Source organism: Ovis aries, chromosome 6 (assembly GCF_016772045.2).
Source record: "Ovis aries strain OAR_USU_Benz2616 breed Rambouillet chromosome 6, ARS-UI_Ramb_v3.0, whole genome shotgun sequence".
In the NCBI taxonomy this organism is placed as follows: Eukaryota; Metazoa; Chordata; class Mammalia; order Artiodactyla; family Bovidae; genus Ovis; species Ovis aries.
Window position 1 is genome coordinate 101512181 of NC_056059.1, and position 21151 is coordinate 101533331.

The 21151-nt window shown below is 41.0% G+C and overlaps 1 protein-coding gene across 8 annotated transcripts in view; it reads left to right on the plus strand.

Annotated features, from left to right (window-relative positions):
- Window positions 1-21151, plus strand: part of ARHGAP24 (Rho GTPase activating protein 24) — an 887096-nt gene that overhangs the window by 857917 nt on the left and 8028 nt on the right. For all 8 annotated transcript variants that reach the window (XM_060417388.1, XM_004009967.6, XM_012180294.5 and 5 more), the window contains 4 exons: window positions 11218-11350; window positions 12397-12470; window positions 14947-15068; window positions 19991-21068. In XM_060417388.1, coding sequence (XP_060273371.1) covers window positions 11218-11350; window positions 12397-12470; window positions 14947-15068; window positions 19991-21068 — 1407 coding nt within the window. The remainder of the gene's footprint in view (window positions 1-11217; window positions 11351-12396; window positions 12471-14946; window positions 15069-19990; window positions 21069-21151) is intronic.

The window sequence follows — 21151 nt, forward strand, 5'->3', positions numbered from 1 at the left end:
ATCTCTTTTGTATAGTTCTACTGTGTACTCTTACCACGTCTTCTTAATATCTTCTGCTTCTGTTAGGTCCATACCATTTCTGTCCTTTATTGAGCCTATCTTTGCATGAAATGTTCCCTTGGTATCTCTAATTTTCTTGACGAGATCTCTAGTCTTTCCCATTCTGTTCTTTTCCTCTATTCTTTGCACTGATCGCTGAGGAAGACTTTCTTATCTCTCCTTGCTGTTCTTTGGAACTCTGCATTCAAATGGGTATATCTTTCCTTTTCTCCCCTGCTTTTCACTTCTCTTCTTTTCACAGCTATTTGTAAGGCCTCCTCAGTCAGCTGTTTTGCTTTTTTTGCATTTCATTTTCTTTGGGATGGTCTTGCTTAGCAAATATATATTATTCTTTCCAGTTTTTTTTTTTTTCTTTCCTGAGCCATTCCTGGGGTAAATGTGAAGTGAACAAGAAGTATCTTAGTCCACTTCTCTCAAACTGTAGTCACATAATCCAATGAATAATAAATGCAATCTGTTAAATATAATTTTAAAATATCTGTCGATGAATTTTCTTGTGTCACTTACTATGAGTGGTTTCTTTATATCCACCTGAAAATACGTCATCTGAATTGATAATAATTTTCTAATTTTTTAAATCATTCATGCATTTCCTGGCATATATTTCACACTTCATGAATTTAGGAAATCATATTTCACAGAACAGCCAGAGAAGGTATTAACGTGTGGATATTACTCCATCGTGACTCCCAGCCTATATTAGAAATGCCTATGTTTATTAAAAATCATAGCAAACTAGCTACTTCTTCCATTGGCAACAATAGATACTCTGTGCAATGTCAAAGGGTAGAGCTTTCTCCTGAGACAATTCTGAATAAATATAATAAAATTTTTCTGGCACTGAGAGAAAACAAAATCCAACATGCAAGTCAATCAGGGAGAGTCTTGATTCGTTTTATTCATACCATAAAACTAATTGGATACATCGTCAAAAACTCTATGAATAACACCTTACACTAACACAATGTTATATGTCAAGTATATCTCAGTAAAAATAAAGTAAACAAATATGTTTCAGTTACAAAATTAATCAACATGGATATTAAAATGAATTAATATGGCCCTGGTGACTTGGGATTCAAGGTTCAATGTTATATCCAAATTTAACTTAGAAGTAACATTCAGACACACATAGTGCATCCTTTTAATATTGTGTGTGTGTGTGTGTGTGTGTGTGCGTGTGTGCTCAATCGTGCCTAATTCCTTGCAACTCAGAGTTAAGTATAACAAATAATTTTTCTAGTTATTGAAAACTAACCACCAAAGTTTCCTTAATATAACTTTGTTTTCTGATTAATGTCTTCAACACCGACTGGTTTTACATGTTGCTTATTTGCATTTGTAGTACCTTAATGTGTATTAGTATGTATATATATATGTATATATATATATATAGAGAGAGAGAGTATATATATATATATATATATATATATATATATATATAGAGAGAGAGAGAGAGAGAGAGAGTATATATAGTATGTAAATACACAGGCAGAATCTCTGTGGTTTGCAGACTATCTCTAATCATATCATTGGTGACCTTCAAATAATTCTTTAGGTTTATGCTTATTCTAAGGAATTATATACATTATAAATATGAATAGAGTCTTAGTTTAATAAAATCTTTGTGACTCTTTGACCTCAGATTTATTTTCTATGGGAAAAATTTATGGGAAATTTTTTTTCATAGCATATGACAAGTTTGTATGGTATTAATGTCATTTGTGAGGCTTCCCAGGTGGCACAGTGGTAACGAATCCACCCGCCAGTGCATGAGATGCAACAGACATGCATTTGATATCTGGTTCAGGAAGATTCTCTGGAGAAGAAAATGGCAACCCCCTCCAGTATTCTTGCTTGGAAAATTCCATGGACAGAAGAGTCTGGTGACCCACAGTCTGCGGGATCACAAAAAGTTGGACGTGATTGAGCACACACATGCACACACACACACACATACACAATGTTATTTATAGTAAAACGATCCACCATGAGTGTTTGAGTGTTACTTCCAAGTTAACTTTGGACATAACATTGGACCTTGGATCCCAAGTCATAAGGACCATATTAACTCATTTTACTATATGTTGATTAATTTGTAACTGAAAAAACTTTTTAAAATTTATTTTTATTGAGATGTAATTGACATAAAACATTGTGTAAGTTTAAGGCATGCAGTGTTTGTTCAATATGACATAGATGTACGTGTGTGTGTGTGTGTGTGTGTGTGTGTATGTGTGCGCTAAGTTGCTTCAATAGTGTCCAACTCTGCAATCCCATAGACTGTAGCCTGCCAGGTCCCTCTGTCCATGGGGTTCTCCAGGCAAGAATACTGGAGTGGGTTGCTGTGTCCTCCTCCAGTGGATCTTCCTGACCGGGGGACTGAACCCTTGTCTCACGTGTCTCCTGTATTGGCAGGCGGCCTTTACCCTTAGTGCCACCTGGGGAGCCCACAACATATATGTCACTGCATGATTGCTGTTGTAGTGTTCCCTAGCACCTCACTGGGTCAGCTCAGTGCAGTCACTCAGTCGTGCCCAACTCTTTGCGACCCCGTGAACCACAGCACGCCAGGCCTCCCTGTCCATCACCAACTCCCGGAGTTTACCCAAACCCATGTTCATTGAGTCGGTGATGCCATCCAACCATCTCATCCTCTGTCACCCCCTTCTCCTCCTGCCTTCAATCTTTCCCAGCATCAGGGTCTTTTCAAATGAGTCAGCTCTTCACATCAGGTGGCCAAAGTATTGGAGTTTCAGCTTCAACATCAGTCCTTCCAATGAACACCCAGGACTGATCTCCTTCGGAATGGACTGGTTGGATCTCCTTGCAGTTCAAGGGACTCTCAAGAGTCTTCTCCAACACCACAGTTCAAAAGCATCAATTCTTCGGCACTCAGCTCTCTTCACAGTCCAACTCTCACATCCATACATGACCACTGGAAAAACCATAGCCTTGACTAGACTGACCTTTGTTGGTAAAGTAATGTCTCTGCTTTTTAATACGCTGTCTAGGTTGGTCATAGCTTTCCCTCCAAGAAGTAAGTGTCTTTTAATTTCATGGCTGCAGTCACCATCTGAAGTGATTGTGGAGCCCCCAAAATAAAGTCTGCCACTGTTTCCACTGTCTCTCCATCTATTTGCCATGGGACCAGATGCCATGATCTTAGTTTTCTGAATATTGAGCTTTAAGCCAACTTTTTCTGTCTCCTCACTTTCATGAAGAGGCAGTTTAGTTCCTCTTCACTTTCTGCCATAAGGGTGATGTCATCTGCATATCTGAGATTATTGATATTTCTCCCAGCAATCTTGATTCCAGCTTGTGCTTCTTCCAGTCGGACACAGCTGAGACACTGAGCAGGCATGCATGCATGCAGGCTGCCTTAATAGAACACCATACACTGGGTGATTTAAGCAACAAAAATTTATTTTCTCACAGCTCTGGAGGCTGAAAGTCTAAGACCAGGATACCAGCATGAGTGGACTCTGGTAAAGACTTTCTTTTTGGCTTTTAGATGGCCACATTCTCACCTTGTACTCACCTGGCCTTTCCTCTTGCATGTGCACAAGAGCAAGTGGAGTAGGAAGCAAGCTTACCTGTGTCTTTTATTATAAAGACCCCAATCCCATCAAACCAGAGTCCCACCCTCATGACTTCGTCTAATCCTAATTACCTCCCAGAGGTCCCATCTCGAAACATCATCACATTGGAAGCTGAGATTTCAACAAATGAATCTGGGGGAAACAGGTGTTCAGTCCATAGCAAGGGTCATCATATAGTTCTCTGCCATTACCGCTGTTAAGCCTGGAGGCTTCTTGGAGACAAGCACTAATTCAGTGTGGTCCAGACGGATAAAACTGTCTTTTGGTGTTGTATGTAATTCAGCAGTGACTCTTACATAACTACAGTGAGGCGAGACAGTCTAACCAGATTCAGATTTTACTGCCAAAAAGTGTACTGGTATCTGGTTATGACAGATACATTAAAAAAAAAAGAAAGAAAGAAAGAAAAGCTAGAACAGAACCAGACTTTTCTTGTAAATGTTTAGTTTGGAACTGCCTACTGACTTTGGACTCACTTTTCTATGTCTTGGTGAATTTGGCGCACAGAACAGCGTGTAGTTTTAGACAGTTTATTGGCAGGCTTCATCTTGGTAATGCTCCTGAGCTTTTCAGTCTCATATACATTCTCCCTGCGATTTGATGGTTATTACATTATTTTTTATTAATTCCAAGCAGATCTTAGGTCATCTCACTGTATGTGTTGCAAAGAACTTTGCAATAACTTTAATAAATTTACTGTTTGGTACACTGGAAATTCACTTTAGTCACTGAAATCAACGGATTATGGTGTGTTCTGTACATAGTATCCACAGTGAAAAATTCCCACTTCTGATTTTGAGGCTTAAAAATTTTAAGGTTTTAATCCTTATGGTATTATACTTGTAATCACTGTGGCATTCTCCTCATCTGTATGCGTGAGTCTGTTTATCAGGGAAGGTGGAAGTGGGGTTAGAGGATGAGCAAGAGGAATTGATGTCAGATTCCTTTATCACGGATTAGTCAGAGGCCTATATTGTACATAGATTATAAATAAGCAACTTCTGGAAAGTATAAAAAACTTCTTACAACCACACACCTGGCAGGGACTTTCCACCTGGAATATACAGAAAAAGTTTAAGTCAAACAAATGAAGCATGGTATGGAAATATGTTGATGGTGATGAAAGTGAAAAGTGGAAGTCGCTCAGTCGTGTCTGATTCTTTGTGACCCCATGGATTATACAGTCCATGGAATTCTCCAGGCTAGAATACTGGAGTGGGTGGCCTTTCCCTTCTCCAGGGGATCTTCCCAATGCAGAGATTGAATCCAGGTCTCCCTCATTGAGGGCAGATTCTTTACCAGCTGAGCCACCAGGGAAGCCCAAGAATAAGAGAGTGGGTAGCCTATCCCTTCTCCAGCAGATCTTCCCAACCCAGGAATCGAACCAGGATCTCCTGCATTGCAGCTGGATTCTTTACCAACTAAGCTATCAGGGAAGCTGATGGTGATGGGTTAGCAACATAAGCCCAAGGGGGACAAAAAAAATCTATGTTGTTCATGTCTGTTATACCTAGGATGGGTGAAAGGCAGTAGACACTGTAGGTGTTCAAGAACTATTTGGTGAGTGAATGATAGAACAATCTCAAAATGACCAAAGGAAGACCCTGCAAGAATGTAAAATTCGGTCATTTATACAAAGTTGCGTGGAAATCAGGCTTGATTTTAAAAAACATCACAGAATCAAGAATTAAAGTCCAAGTCCACTCTAAGGCGAAACAAACTCCATCTGTTGAGCAATTAAGGGACATATACCACAGAGCATCTTCTGGCCTGGCAGCTCTTTCACTCGGGATCCCTGGGCCTGCCATGGTCTTTTTGCTTTCACTGGATATGACATGCACAATTTTTAACTTAATTTCTGAAAACAGATTTTACCACCAGGTGAGTGAAAGAGACCTGAGGTCTGGGTAATGAATTTGCATTAGCACATAGTTTTGAATTTCTACCAAGAGTGTGATTTTAAACCACGTAAACCCCATCTTGGGACTTCCCTAGTGGTCCAGTTAAAAAAATGAACCTGCCGATGTGGAAGATGTGGGTTCGATCCCTGGTGGAAGAAGATCCCACATGCTGCAGAGCAACTAAGCCCATGTGCTACAGTTACTGAAGCCCAAACTCCAAAGCCCAAACTCTAAAGCAACAAGAAAAGCCTCCACAGTGAGAAGCCTGAGTGCTGCAACTAGAGAGTAGCCCCTGGTCGCCACAACTAGAGAAAGTTCACGTGTAGCAGTGAGACCCAGGGCAGCCAAAAATAAATAAAATATTTTTTGAAAAGAGCTTCTTTAAAAAAGAAAAAAGACAAAACCCCTCATATCTCAGTGATTAGCCCCAATTTGCTTTCTGTGCAGTTTCCTGTTTGTTTCCCCAAGTGGAGTTTAAAGAGACTCACTGAACTACTCTGAGGACCTGAGACAGGGACAGATGTGTATAAGTGTGTGCTACTGCTATTGTTACTATTATTGTTACTACTACTACTATTATTAACCAGTTTAGGGATTTTAACTCCCCATTGTATATTGACTCTTGTTCTAATACAGTCAGTTCACTTGGTTGTAGAACATATTTCTCTAAGGCAAAGAGCGTATCGCATGAGATACTTTGAGCAATTAACGCATACCATGGATGTGTACTTAACTGACTGTACATATTAAAGCAAATATTAATTAGGCAAAATAGTGGGTTTTCAGTAAGAGATACAGGGCTGTAGAGTTAGATGCGGGAGGTAGCTATTTTTTAGAATGGATATACAAAGAGATCTTTCAGAGAAAACATCAGATTTCCCCTTGCAGTGAGTAGTCTACTGGCAATTAGGGAGGATGGACTGGGATCCTCTTGAGGTGAACCGGAACTGACAAACATGTTCCAGTCTTCCTGAAACAATTGTTTTCTTCCATTCAGTGGGAAAGTGAAAGTCGTTCAGTCATGTCCAACTCTTGGAGACTCCATGGACTATAGTCAATCGAATTCTCCAGGCCAGAATACTGGAGTGGGTAGCCTTTCCCTTCTCCAGGGGATCATCCCAACCCAGGGATCGAACCCAGGTCTCCCGCATGGCAGGCGGATTCTTTACCAGCTGAGCCACAAGGGAAGTTCAGTGGGAAAAGGACAAAGCTAAAAATGAGAGCACAAGGCAAAGGAAGTCTCTGTTTCTACAAAATAACCTAAATTTAGCAAAGCATCTCAAAAAGTCATAAATTTTTAAGTTGTTGCCTTTAAGCAAAAAAAAAATGTAATAGCCTTTACTAACTGAAATAAAAAATAACATATTTGTCATTTTTTTCTTACCATTTTTATATAACCAGCAGAGTATAGGTATATACTTATAACGCTGGAGACTAATTAATGTATCACTTTAGGGAAGGAATAAAATAGTTATCCCGGTTCACATCTCTTATCTTGATTCATAGCTCAGATATTTCTATTCCTGGAGCATTCCTGCAGCTTTGGTGCTAAGAAAATTGCTAGTGGGTGAAGAATGATCCTGCACTCTCATCCCTCACAGTTTTCACAGCATTGCCATTAGTCTAACTTTGCTTTTGCGCCACCTACTGTTCAAAGGTCCTCACTACTACAGCTCAACTTCTTTAGAAGCGAAATAATACAGGAACTAACAGGTCAGCTGGGCTTCCCAGGTGGCTCAGTAGCAAAGAATCCACCTGCCAGAGGAGCAGATAGAGAAAAACGGATTCAGTCCCTGGGTGGGGAAGATCCCCTGGAGAAGGAAGTGGCCACCCTCTCTAGTATTCTTCCCTGGAAAGACCCATGGACAGAGGAACCTGACAGGCTACAGTCCATGGGAGCGCAAAAGTCAGACACAGTTTGGCAACTAAACAATGACAACAGGCAAGCTGCCTTAAAAACAGTGTGCCTGGGGACAGGCAATGAAATGAATAGTTCATCATGGAAACACAAACAGATTTCTTCAATATGTATTTCTTATTTATCATTATTGTCTCATTGATTTATTGCATTTAATTCACATTTTATATATTCTATTTATATGAGCCTATAAATTATACTTGACATACTCCATATATTGAAATTACACACGTGTGCTCAGTGGCTCAGGTGTGTCCACCTCTTTCCCACCTCATAGACTGTAGGCCCCCAGGCTCCTCTGTTCATGGAATTACCCAGGCAAGTATATTGGAGTGGGTTGCCGTTTCCTTCTCCAGGGGATCTTCTGTACCCAGGGATCAAATCCAAGTCTCCTTCACTAGCAGATGGATTCTTTACCATTGAGCTACCTGGAAAGCCCCATTGAAGTTATATTCATTTTATATCATTTCTCTAAGGATCTAGAAGGATCCTTAACTTTGAAGGCAACACAACCCAACAACCTAGTCACAGATTGGATTGGATTAGAGTGGACTAGGTATGAATGGAATCAAAAAATGGAAGTGCTTCATTGCAATAATAGATGGCACTGTGTATCCTGCAGGTTGTGGTGCTGTTATTGCTCATGACTGTGCTTTCAAGGGGCTGGTGCTTTACTGCATATCTAGAGAAACACAGAGGGGCTATGGACTGTATGAAACCGAATAACTTACCAGAAAAGAAAAAAAAAAAACCACTAGTATCTTTTATTTTGCTTTACCATTAAGATTATTTTATGTCTATCTTTTCAAAAAATATTTTGGAAAGTATTTTTAGGAATACATGAACTTGAACACAGTATTTAAGATGTCCCAGAAACATGATTTTTATTTTCTTTACTAGCCTTTAAGATGGTTTCTATATTGTCTATTAGAAACATAATAGAAAAAAATTCATTTCTGTAATTGTAAAAAGAATAAAGTTGGTTAAAGATAGGTCCTATGAGAACACCCCCCATGTAAAATGGTTGACAGTATATCCTACCAGCCCCAACCGGCTCTGATGTTAAAATGGAAAACCTCAGCCCTTGCCCTGTGTAATTCTGAGGTAGATGAAGTCCCATGGTCTTTGAAGATGCTCCCTTCTGCTCAGACTTCATCCTCTGACCTCTGTTCTCCCTTAGCGTGTTGTTAGTTTCCCACTTTGGGCTCTGTTTACCTGCCTTGCTTTAATCAGAATGGCTTCTTTTATTCTTCATTCTCAGTTCATTCTTACACTCCTTCACATCTTAGCCTAAGCATCACTTCCTCAGAGAAGCCCTTCAACTCCTGAATTAGTCATTTTTTGCTATTAGATGGCACCCAATACTTTTCCGTATTATCATTCACACACTTGCAGTTAGATACTTGTGTTATTGACTTTATATTTCTGGGCTCCAAAATCACTGCAGATGGTGATTGCAGCCATGAAATTAAGATGCTTACTCCTTGGAAGGAAAGTTATGACCAACCTAGACAGCATATTAAAAAGCAGACACATCACTTTGTCAACAAAGGTCTGTATAGTCAAGGCTATGGTTTTTCCAGTGGTCATGTATGGCTGTGAGAGTTGGACTATAAAGAAAGCTGAGCACCAAAGAATTGATGTTTTTGAACTGTGGTGTTGGAGAAGACTCTTGAGAGTCCCTTGGACCGCAAGGAGATCCAACCAGTCCATCCTAAAGATCAGTCCTGGGTGTTCATTGGAAGGACTGATGTTGAAGCTTAAACTCTAATACTTTGGCCACCTGATGTGAAGAGCTGACTCATTTGAAAAGACCATGATGCTCAGAAAGATTGAAGGTGGGAGGAGAAGGGGATGACAGAGGATGAGATGGTTGGATGGCATCACCAACTCAATGCACATGGGTTTGGGTAAACTCTGGGAGTTGGTGATGGACTGGGAGGCCTGGTGTGCTGCGGTTCATGGGGTCACAAAGAGCCGGACACAACTGAGCAACTGAACTGACTGACTGGCTTGTTTTATTAGGGCTTTCCAGGTGGTACTAGCAGGAAAGAACCCACCTGCAATGCAGGAGACAAAAGAGACACGGGTTTGATCCCTGGGTAGGGAAGGTCCCCTGGAGGAGGGCATGGCAACCCCCTCTAGTATTCTTGCCTAGAGAATCCCGTGGACAGAGGAGCCCAGCGGGCTACGATCCTTTGGGTTGTGAAGAGTTGGACACAACTGAAGGGACTTAGCCTGCATCACCTGTGTTCTCTACTTTCCGTCTCCTGCCCCCACCAGATTATAAATTATGAGCAGGCTAGAATATTCCTTAGGGTCCTAGCCATTGTGTTTTCTGTAATTTCCACTATAGAATAGATGCGGGGGAAATAGTTGAGGAAATCAGACTGAGAGTCCAAAATTGAGAACTGAGATGCCCATTGTTTCTGTCCCTGTGGAACTGCGAAGTCAACTCTGCTTCTATGTCACCCTTGGGGCAAGAGAATAGCCACGGAGGCAGGAAGTCCCAGTGCCTGGATCCCAGCTTCTGAAAGACCTTTCAGCGACTCATCACTTCCCGAAGCAGTCAGGGAGTGGAGTGTTTGTTCCCACAGCTTACAGAATCCCTGGTCTTGCTCACCACCGCTCTTCCCACTTCCTGGGAATCAATTGACCTTTCACCCTCCCCCTGACCACCACCTCTCCTTCCCATGCTCCTTCTCCCCACCAGCCCCCAAGAAACAAAGGAAAAGGAAACCAAAAAAATCCCCAAAACAAACAACTGCCTCTTCCTATCTCTGCTGTCAGCCATCTTCATGGATTAACAGGGGATACAGAGAACAAAATACAAATTAATATTTCACCAGATTATCCTGTTACTCTTGTATTCAGCAGAAAATAAAAATAAATTTTGCACATTACACAAAGGACACGTTGAGTTTTCAGTGCTTATTTTTGTAGCACCTCCCTTTGCTTTCTAAAAGACTCCAAGGATTCCCAGCTATCTTAGATTATTAGACAAGCAATCATGCTGAGAACCATCTTTAAAATGAGCTTTTCTTAAAAATTTAGAACATGCCATACTAAACTTCATGTGTCTGTAACCAATTACCAATGTATTTTAGAGAATAAGAAATGAATTTAGGATCCAGAGATAATTAATTTTGTATTAATTAATATACACATAGGGCTTTCCCAGTGGCTCAGGGGTAAAGAATCTGCCTGCAATACAGGAGATGTAGAGACAGCTTTGATCTCTGGGTCAGGAAGATCCCCTGGAGTAGGAAATGGAAACCCATGCTAGTATTCTTGCCTGGAAAATTCCATGGACAGAGGAGCCTGGTGGGACAGGGATCGCAAAGAGTTGGAGACAACTGATCACATACATATGGAGATTGGGCATTTGGGGTATGCTGCATTATGTTTTATTTAAAATCTGGCACATATATTCTCATTGTTTTATGAAAGTGACATTCTTGTTTAACATCAGATACACCCAAAAGATGAGTGTTTACACTTTTTAATATTTTCAAATCCCACTGAGGATTCCAAGTCCTTCTAAGTCCCTCTCTTCCCCACCTGTGGTAGCATCTAATAGGCATTACCTAAGTATGTGCCTCTTGAAAGCTGGATTGACTAATTTAATTGCCAACAGAATACAAAAGTCTGACTCTTAGATGTATATTTGATGAAACATTAATCAAATGGTGTAAAGTTCACTCCATAAAAAATCTTCATACTTCTATCCCCACAGCAACACGGATGTACACACAGTGGCATCACTTCTTAAACTGTATCTCCGAGAACTCCCAGAACCGGTTATTCCTTATGCCAAGTATGAAGACTTCTTGTCTTGTGCCAAACTGCTCAGCAAAGAAGAAGAAGCTGTAAGTTGATGCAGCGATTTCTTAAAATGCTATTATTTGGGGGTTTTGTAAGTGTTCCTTATCTTTAACCTGTAAATTTTCCTTTGCCCTGTGTTTGGATTGTTTTCCACTATGCTAAATATTGACATTACACACAGTTAGATTATTATACTTGTTAGATTTTTACACAGTTAGATTTTTACACTTGGGCTTCCCTAGTAGCTCAGCTGGTAAAGAATCTGCCTGCAGCGCAGGAGACCAGGGTTCGATCTCTGGGTTGGGAAGATACCCTGCAGAAGGCAAAGGCTACCCACTCCAGAATTCTGGCCTGGACAATTCCATGGACTATATAGTCCATAGGGTCGCAAAGAGTTGGATACAACTGAGTAACCTTCACTTTCACTAACACAGGTCCCATTTACAATCCTCTCTCTCATCAAAAAGGAAAGTAGAGCTGAACAAATGAAATCAGCACTCCTTGCCACATTGCCCCCTAAATGCTAAAAATTGGAAGGACTCTCACTATATTAAGGCTACTAAGTTTAAGTTTTGTGGTTTGCTAAGTGAAGTCGTTCAGTCATGTCCGACTCTTTGCGACCCCAGGGACTGTAGCCTACCAGGCTCCTCCCTCCATGGGATTCTCCAGGCAAGAGTACTGGGTTACCATTTCCTTCTCCAGGGATCTTCCCAACCCAGGGATCAAGCCTGGGTCTCCTGCATTCCAGGCAGACACTTTAACCTCTGAGCCACCAACGAAGCCCCAAATAACCTAACTATAAATAAGTCTATTTTTCCTTTTCAGTCAGTTGTGAACAAATGTTAAAAATGTTAAATCTGTTTCTCCACAAATAGTACTCACAGAGATATTTGAAATGCTTTCACATCTTTTGAAAATATTTCTGAAATGCTCTCTGTGATAGTGGCAAGTTTTTAAGACAGGATCCATCACTGTTAATAGGTGAAACTAACAAGAACAAAACAAAACAAAAAACAGCATGCCCATTTCCCATGTACTTTCATTCCAAGGTCAACACTTAGATAACATGAATTCTCTTCTTTATGCTCAGGGTGTTAAAGAATTAGCGAAGCAAGTGAAGAGTTTGCCAGTGGTCAATTACAACCTTCTCAAGTATATTTGCAGGTAAGAATTGTCCTAAAGACAAAATGGAATTTAAAAAGACTGTATTTATACTGACAATAGTTCATTTTGACAATGAATAAAAATTAGTTGGGTTTCCCTGGTGGCTTACTGGTAAAGAATCCGCCTGCCAACTCAGGAGATGCAGGAGACGCAGGTTCAATCCCTGGGTTAGGAAGATTCCCCTGGAGGAGGAAATGGCAACCCACTTCAGTATTCTTTCCCAGATAAGCCCATGACCAGAGGAGCTTGACAGGCTGCAGTTCATGGGGTCACAAAGAGTTGGACATGACTTAGTGACTAAAATAACAAAACAACAAAAATCACTTAACTGCTCTGAGCTCCAGTGTCGGCCTCTGTAAAATTAAGAGGTTTGACAAGGTGATCTCAAAGGTTTCTCTGAGCACTAAAATTGCTTGACTTTGTAATCTGTTGTTTCTCAAGTCTCTCTGACCTCTACATATTAAAGATATGTTGCTTTGAACTTCCATCAAAGTTGTTTGTAGGAGCCTGCATGAGAATCATTTGTCTAAGAGTCCAGATTCTACCTCTGACTACTTACATGTTTTTATGCAACTTTCTTCTCCTCTTTGAGACTAAGCATCCTAATAGATAAAAGGGTAATGAAAGCACACATTTCACATGATTGTTTTAAACATTAAGCATATTACACTATTGATACTATGTATAGATAAATAATGAGAACCTACTGTGTAACACAGGGAACTGTATTCAGTCCTCTGTGGTGACCTAAATGGGCAGGAAATCCAAAACAGAGGGCATATATATGTATATGTATAGCTGATTCACTTTGCTATACAGCAGAAACTATTACAATATTGTAAAGCAACTATACTCCAATAAATTTTTAAAAATTTTATATGCATATATATTTATACACATGATGAATGTTAATATATATTATTTTTTCCCATTTCTCTCAAGACTCACTGAAGAAAACATTGTAACTCAGTTTTGCTAGAACACTAATTGTGCCTCGAAATATTCTCTGTCAATGACCATGTTTAAGGCCAGGGATGGCATGTCCCATGTCTGTGCTGCTACTTCAGAAATCAAATATATATGATTGAAACACATTGAATTTATTTTTAAAATGTTATTGGAGTATAGTTGAAATACTTGAAGCATATTAAATTTAAATAAAGAGATTAATGATTAATAAGGCTTCCCAGGTGGCACAGTGGTAAAAGATGTGCCAGACAACAGGAAGCGCAAGATCAGGAAGATCCCCTGGAGAAGGCGATGGCATCCCACTCCAGTATTCTTGCCTAGAAAAGTCCATGGACAGAGAAACCTGACAGGCTACAGTCCATGGGGTCTCAAAGAGTTGGACACGCCTGAGTGAGCGCACAACACTACTAATTTCATCTATTTCAAATAATCAATGGTAGTTTGACTTTTTGCCCTTTGATTTTGCTGTAATTTAGGATGTATAAGAGTCGTGAACATGTGGAAATGGGCACCTTTTTAAGAAACTCATGAGATAGTAGTCAACAGCCCAGACTCTAGGGTAAGATCACCAGGGTTCAGGTCTCAGTTCTGCCACTTATTAACTCTGTGTCCTTGGAGAAGTTTCTTAACCTCTCTGGTGTCTCATGTGTCTCATCAGTAAAATGGAGATAATAATAGTATTTAGCTCACACAGAGATGCTATGAGAATTTAATGTTAGCACAATGACTGGCACAGAATGAAATACATTATTTTAAATAACACACAAAGGAAGTTTCCTAAAAATACTTTTCTTGCTTCTTTTTTGTCTCATTGGTATAATCAATAAGCCATGAATTAATAGAAGCTCTTGTAGTAATGAAGAGGGGATGGGAAATGAACAAAAGCTGAAAGATTGCAGAAACAATCTCTGCTACTAAAATCATTCCGGGAAAGGGCTATTTCATGGCTCTTATTCTTTAGCACCTAACAAGTTAAAACAATTTGTGTTTGCAATTTCTCATATCAATAGAACCGAGGTTTTAATTTAAATCATGTTTGATGTCACTTTTTAATAGACTATAAATTTGAGGCTCACAAATTGACCCACAAGGGGGATTGATTCCTCTTCTCAGAAACAAGAGATTGTACCAGACAAGCTTATTTTTATAGTTCTCCAATTAAATATGTATATAAATTGGATATTTACTTAGAGATAAGAAAGAAATTCATATTCTTGAATCTCAAATCCACATTAGCATTATCCAAACACACTCGTTCCTGTGACTGACAGGGGAAGCCAAGCCAGGCCAGAGCAGATATTTTATATGATCCCTTATGATTCTGATCCTTAAAAATTTGCAATATATATTCTTCACATCTGGCAGAGAATGTTTGAATTTCTAAGTGACTGTGTGTCCATTATCGTCTTTGAACAGACTCCGGTTTGTAAATTTCCCGATAACCCATTTTTTTTCCACTGACAAATCTGACCCCATTGTGTTTTGTTCTTACTCTTTTACTCAACAGGTTCTTGGATGAAGTGCAGTCCTATTCAGGAATTAACAAAATGAGTGTGCAGAACTTGGCCACTGTCTTTGGCCCTAACATCCTGCGTCCCAAAGTGGAAGATCCCTTGACCATTATGGAGGGTAAGTGAATTACTATCATATATCGTCATCAGAAGAACAGTCAGTTGTCTCTTGATTGTCCTGAACCTATTCTCCTGTGAGGAAACAAAAGAAATAAGTGAATCCATGGTAATTTCACTTATGGACTGAAGTTCTTCAAATGTAAAATCTCATGTTTGAGAGCCAGGCATTTTTTGAGGAGTTTACTAAACATAAGTTACTAAACATTTCCTCCATATTTTCATGAGAAAAATTAACAGAACGTTCATAAGTCATCTGTAAAATATCACACAAGAACTGGAAAAGTCTACTTCACTTTCTGAGTTTGATGCAATTTTCTGAAACCTCAAATAGTTATGCTTCTAAGTTAATATATTTTTATTAGTTCTGGTTTTATTGGACTGACTTCAAGAGGCAGAAAACATGGGCCTCTAAGATAATGCTGCTTATTTACTTTGGGTTGAAACATGAAGAATTTCTTGTTTTCTATATTATAAGATACCTCAAATTATTTATCACAATGAAAAGTTACTTCTATTTATTTTCAGCAGGTTTCCCTGCTAGAGTACCATTTCTTCTTGTGGGCATTAGTAGTAGCACTGATGTGCAGGTCTTGGCGAGCTTTGAGAGTAAGATTAGAGGATGGGAAACTCAAGTAAGCAGCAAAAAAGATAAAACTAGACACAGATATTATTCTGAGATCTGAAGAGGATATCCCTTAAGTCTTTACCTAAGAATTGATTTATGCTTGTAGGAGGGGACTCCGTGCTACTTTATGGGGAAGAGTGCCAGAAATCAGTTGTCTGAGGCTTTCCTGGGCCTCACACCAAGCCTGAAATAACTATTTCCCACAACCAGAATAGAAAATCCTGACATCGAGACATTGCATAGAGTCCTCAAGAGGGTCTTACCTTGGTGATAATGTTAAAAGTGATGGACCAAGCTCTACAAAGCTTTTAAAAGAAATCCTAATGATTCAATAGAGGATTGAGGAAGAAAAGAAGGAGGAATAATTGGAGCACAAAAGATTTTCAGGGCTATGAAACTATTCCATGTGATAATGTAATAGTGGATATATGACACTGTGCATGTGTCAAAACCCAGATCACACACAGAGTGATTTTAATATAAACTATGCATACATGCGTGCTAAGTTCCTTCAGTTGTATCTGACTCTTTGCAACCCTATGGACTGCAGCCTGCCAGGCTCCTCTGTCCATGTGATTCTCCAGACAAGAATACTGGAGTGGGTTGCCATGCCTTCCTCCAGGGGATCTTCCTGACCCAGGGATCAAACCTGCATCTTGTACAGCTCCTGCATTGTAGGAAGGTTCTTTACTGCTAAGCCACCAGGGAAGCCTGATATAAACTATAGACCTTAGTTAATAATAATAATATATCAATATTGGTTCATCAATGGAAACTAAAACTGGGCTTTCCTCAGATGGCAAAGGATTTGCCTGCAATGCAAGAGACCCGGGTTCAACCCCTGGGTCAGGAAGATCCCCTGGAGAAGGGAATGGCTACCCACTCCAGCGTTTTTGCCTGGAGAATTCCATGGTGGGCTCCAGTCCATGGAGTCACAAAGAGTCAGGCATGACTGAGTGACTAAGGCACACTCAGCAATGAAAAGGATGAACTACTGATACATGAATAACAATGTGGGAAGATGACAAAAGCATTATGCTAAGTGATGAAAGACCTGACTCTATAATTGTGTTTATATGAAATTCTAGAAAAGAAGAAAAGTATAGTGACAGAAAGCAGATCAGTGGTTGCCATGGGTAGGCGATTGGCTACAAAAGGACACAAGGGGATTATCTATAAAATGGTTAGATAGTGTTTCCAGGACTGTCGTTTGTCAAAATTGATCATATGCCTCACAGATATCTTGTACATGTACTGAAGGATACATGTGCAAAGTAATTCATTGCAAAAAATACACATTGAAACTACATTTTAGAATGCTGTGTGTGTGTGTGTGTTTATTTGTTTAGTCATTCAGTCGTGTCCAGCTCTTTGCGACCGCATAGACTGTAGACGGCCAGGCTTCTCTACCCATGGGACTCTCCAGGCAAGAATGCTGGAGTTGGTTGCCATGCCCTTCTCCAAGGGATCTTCCCAACCCAGGGATTGGACCCAGGTCTCCCGCATATATATTAAAGTACCTAGGTACCTTTGAAGGAAAACTGAATTCTTATCCATTTCTTATGAAGACACAAGTGCTTGTAGTATGGTATTTAAATTCAACCTGTATAAATTTACATGAGCCTGGGGGAATTGTTGAAACATATAGTCCAGGGGGACTCCCAAATCTGCATGGATCCTTCAGATTGGCCTGGTGATCACAACCACTCTGAACTCATATAATTTTATACATCACCTCTCCGAACCTCGATTTTCTCATTTGAAAAACATGAAGTCTTATCTCAGAGCCTTGCATGCATGCTAAGTCACTCATGTCTGACTCTTTGAAAGCCTATAGACTGCAGCCTGCCAGGCTCCTCTGTCCATGGGATTCTCCAGGCAAGAATACTGGAGTGGGTTGCCATGCCCTCCTCCAGGGGATCTTCCTGACCCACGGATCAAACCCATGCCTCTTATGTCTCCTGCAGTGGGAGCAGGTTCTTTACCACTAGTGCCACCTGAAGCCATCTCAAAGCCTTATGAGAATATTAACTTAGAAGATGTTTAAGTGAAACATTTCCACCTAACACAGTTTCTCAAACTCTAACACACACAGGAACCACCTAGGGATATTGCTGACATGCAAATTATGATTCAGAAGGTCTGTGTGCAGCCCACTAGGCAATACCAAGGCTACTATTCTGTTATCACTGTTGTCTTATCATCTGGGGCCTGGTTGCTGCTGCTGCTGCTGCTAAGTCACTTCCATCGTGTCTGACTCTGTGAGACCCCATAGACGGCAGCCTACCAGGCTCCCCTGTCCCTGGGATTCTCCAGGCAAGAACACTGGAGTGGGTTGCCATTTCCTTCTCCAATGCATGACAGTGGAAAGTGAAAGTAAAGTCGCTCAGTCATGTCCGATCTTAGCGACCCCATGGACTGCAGCCCACCAGGCACCTCGGTCCATGGGATTTTCCAGGCAGGAGTACTGGGGTGGGGTGCCATTGCCTTCTCCAGGGGGCTGGTTAGAAACATAAAATCTCATGCCCTACTCAACATCTACATTTTAACAAAATCTCCAGATAATTTTTATGAACACTTACGTTTGAGCAGCACTAGCCAGCATCAGACCTGACACATTGCTGATTCCTGATCTAAATATGTTAGAAGTTTTGAATCATGACAGAAATGTGCAGGATATAACACATTTCTTCCTATTCAGAATTTGAGTTAGGCCAGTAAGTCTCCCATTCTTTACCAAGGGGCCCCGTGTGCTTGTTGGGCCAGACTTTTGACACTCAGCCAGGCAGTTTACAACTTTGCTTTAGCATTCTGGTCCTGCTTGTGCAGAGCTCCAGGATCAACTGGAAATGAGACCTTGGGGTCTCCTCAGTTCTTTCCCGAGTATGCACACAGCCCTAGGTATACACAGAACCCTATACATACATGTACATAATCTTCTGAATCTTCAAGTATATAGCAGAGCTTTCAACACCTCCTATGGAAATCTCTTCAGATTTTCCTTCTAAGCTTTTTGTTTAGCCTGTTGTTTTGTCTTCAACAGTTATCCACTTGCTTCAGGCAAACATGCTTTTAAATGAAAAAGCCCCTAATTGTTTTTGACAAATGCCCCTGAGAAATGTCACTCATTCTAGTCAACTCCTTAGTCAGACAAAATGAAGACAAGCCTCTTGAGTGGGGTCTTCCAGGGAACCACCAAACAAGTCAAATTACAATTCTTTGGGAAGGGGGCTTTGAAGGAGTTCCAAACCAGCTTTTTCCATTCCAGTGGCTGCTTCACTTCTGGTTCCCACTAAGACTGAGGGTTGTTGGTTTTCAAGGCTACTGCAAGAAGGAGGATGGGAATAGGGTGAGTTAAAACACTACAGAGCTTGCTGCTCTTTACCAAGAGTCAACAATTTTAAAAAAAATTAACACTCTCCAGATTACAGCAAGCCTTTCATTAATTTCCAAATTTCTAATATATTGACTGGGAACATTTTTGTCAGTTACTTTTATGGAAGAGAGGATTCTCGTACATCTTTATTACACCATTTTGGCTAATGTCACTTAAAATGCCCTGAAACTTTTGAATGCTGAGCAAGAGTTTTATGGAGTTTCATTTACTTGCTATATTATGAAGACAGACCACATATCCACTAGAGATTGTAGAAGGTTCCGCTTCAAGGTGCCATTAAACTATCTTGATATTTTGAGGCAGTTAGATGAGAGATCACAGTGACTTCTTTAGAAAGATTTTTCATAATTAAATGTCAAACTTACAAGAAATGGTGTGTGCCAATTAACAGCCTGTTCTTTGGAACTAGTTAATTCTGGTTTTAAGCTCTTCTTGTTCTCCTTCATAGCTTGGGACATTGGTCAAGTTACTTAACCTTTATTAGATAGTGATAATAACAGTATCTATTCATAAATTTTTTAAAAATCCGACTAAACTAACAAAAGTAAAGTGCTTAATACAGTTCATGTTAAATGTTCAAGAAGTTTTTAGCTGCAATTGCTATTGTCTTCCTAACCTGGAGAAGGAAATGGCAACACACTCCAGTATTGTTGCTTGGAAAATCCGGGGACAGAGGAGACTGGTGGACTACATTCCATGGGGTCACAAAAGAGTGGACACTACTTAGTCACCAAACAACAACAATAATTGCTATTGTCATCATTAAAAACATAGTTTGGCACTGCTAATAATAATGCCGAATGTGCACCTAAATACGGCTCTTTAAAAGTCACTTTCAAAATAGGAGATAAATCAAAACTGTTTTGCTCATACTCCTTTGCTTTCTTCGCAATTCCAGGCACTGTGGTGGTCCAACAGCTGATGTCAGTGATGATTGGCAAACATGATCGCCTCTTCCCCAAAGATGCAGAGCTGCAAAGCAAGCCCCAGGATGGCGTGAGCAACAACAACAATGACCTTCAGAAGAAAGCTGTCATGGGGCAGCTACAGAACAAGGAGAACAATAATACCAAGGACAGTCCCGTAAGGCGGTGCTCTTGGGACAAGCCTGAGTCTCCCCAAAGAAGCAGCATGGATAATGGATCCCCCACAGCTCTGCCAGGCAGCAAAACCAATAGCCCCAGGAACAGCATCCACAAGCTGGATGTCTCTAGAAGCCCCCCTCTCATGGTCAAAAAGAATCCTGCCTTCAACAAGGGCAGTGGGATTGTCACCAATGGGTCCTTCAGCAGCAGTAATGCTGAAGCACTCGAGAAAGCCCAGACCACCCCCAATGGGAGCTTACAGACCAGAAGGACCTCTTCCCTGAAGGGGTCTGGTACCAAAATGGGCACCCACAGTGTGCAGAATGGAACCGTGCGCATGGGCATCTTGAACTCTGATACCCTGGGGAACCCCGGGAATGGCCGCAGCATGAGCTGGCTGCCCAATGGCTACGTGACCCTGAGGGATAATAAGCAGAAAGAGCAAGCAGGAGAGTCGGGCCAGCACAACAGGCTCTCCACCTATGATAACGTCCACCAGCAGTTCTCGGCGATGAGCCTCGACGACAAGCAGAGCGTCGACAGCGCCACCTGGTCCACTTCCTCCTGTGAGATCTCCCTGCCTGAGAACTCCACCTCCTGCCGCTCCTCCACCACCACCTGCCCGGAGCAAGACTTTTACGGTGGGAACTTTGAGGACCCCGTTTTGGATGGGCCCCCGCAGGACGACCTCTCCCACCCCACGGACTATGAAAACAAAAGCGACCGGAGGAGTGTGGGCGGCCGCAGTAGTCGGGCCACCAGCAGCAGCGACAACAGTGAGACCTTCGTTAGCAACAACACCAGCAACCACAGCGCCCTGCACAGCTTAGTGTCCAGCCTGAAACAGGAAATGACCAAACAGAAGATAGAGTATGAGTCCAGGATAAAGAGGTGAGGAAAACCTGGAGCCCCTAGTGGCCAGAGAGGGTGCGACAGCCTCCTGTGAGACAGGCTCGCCCAGGTTAAATCCTCTA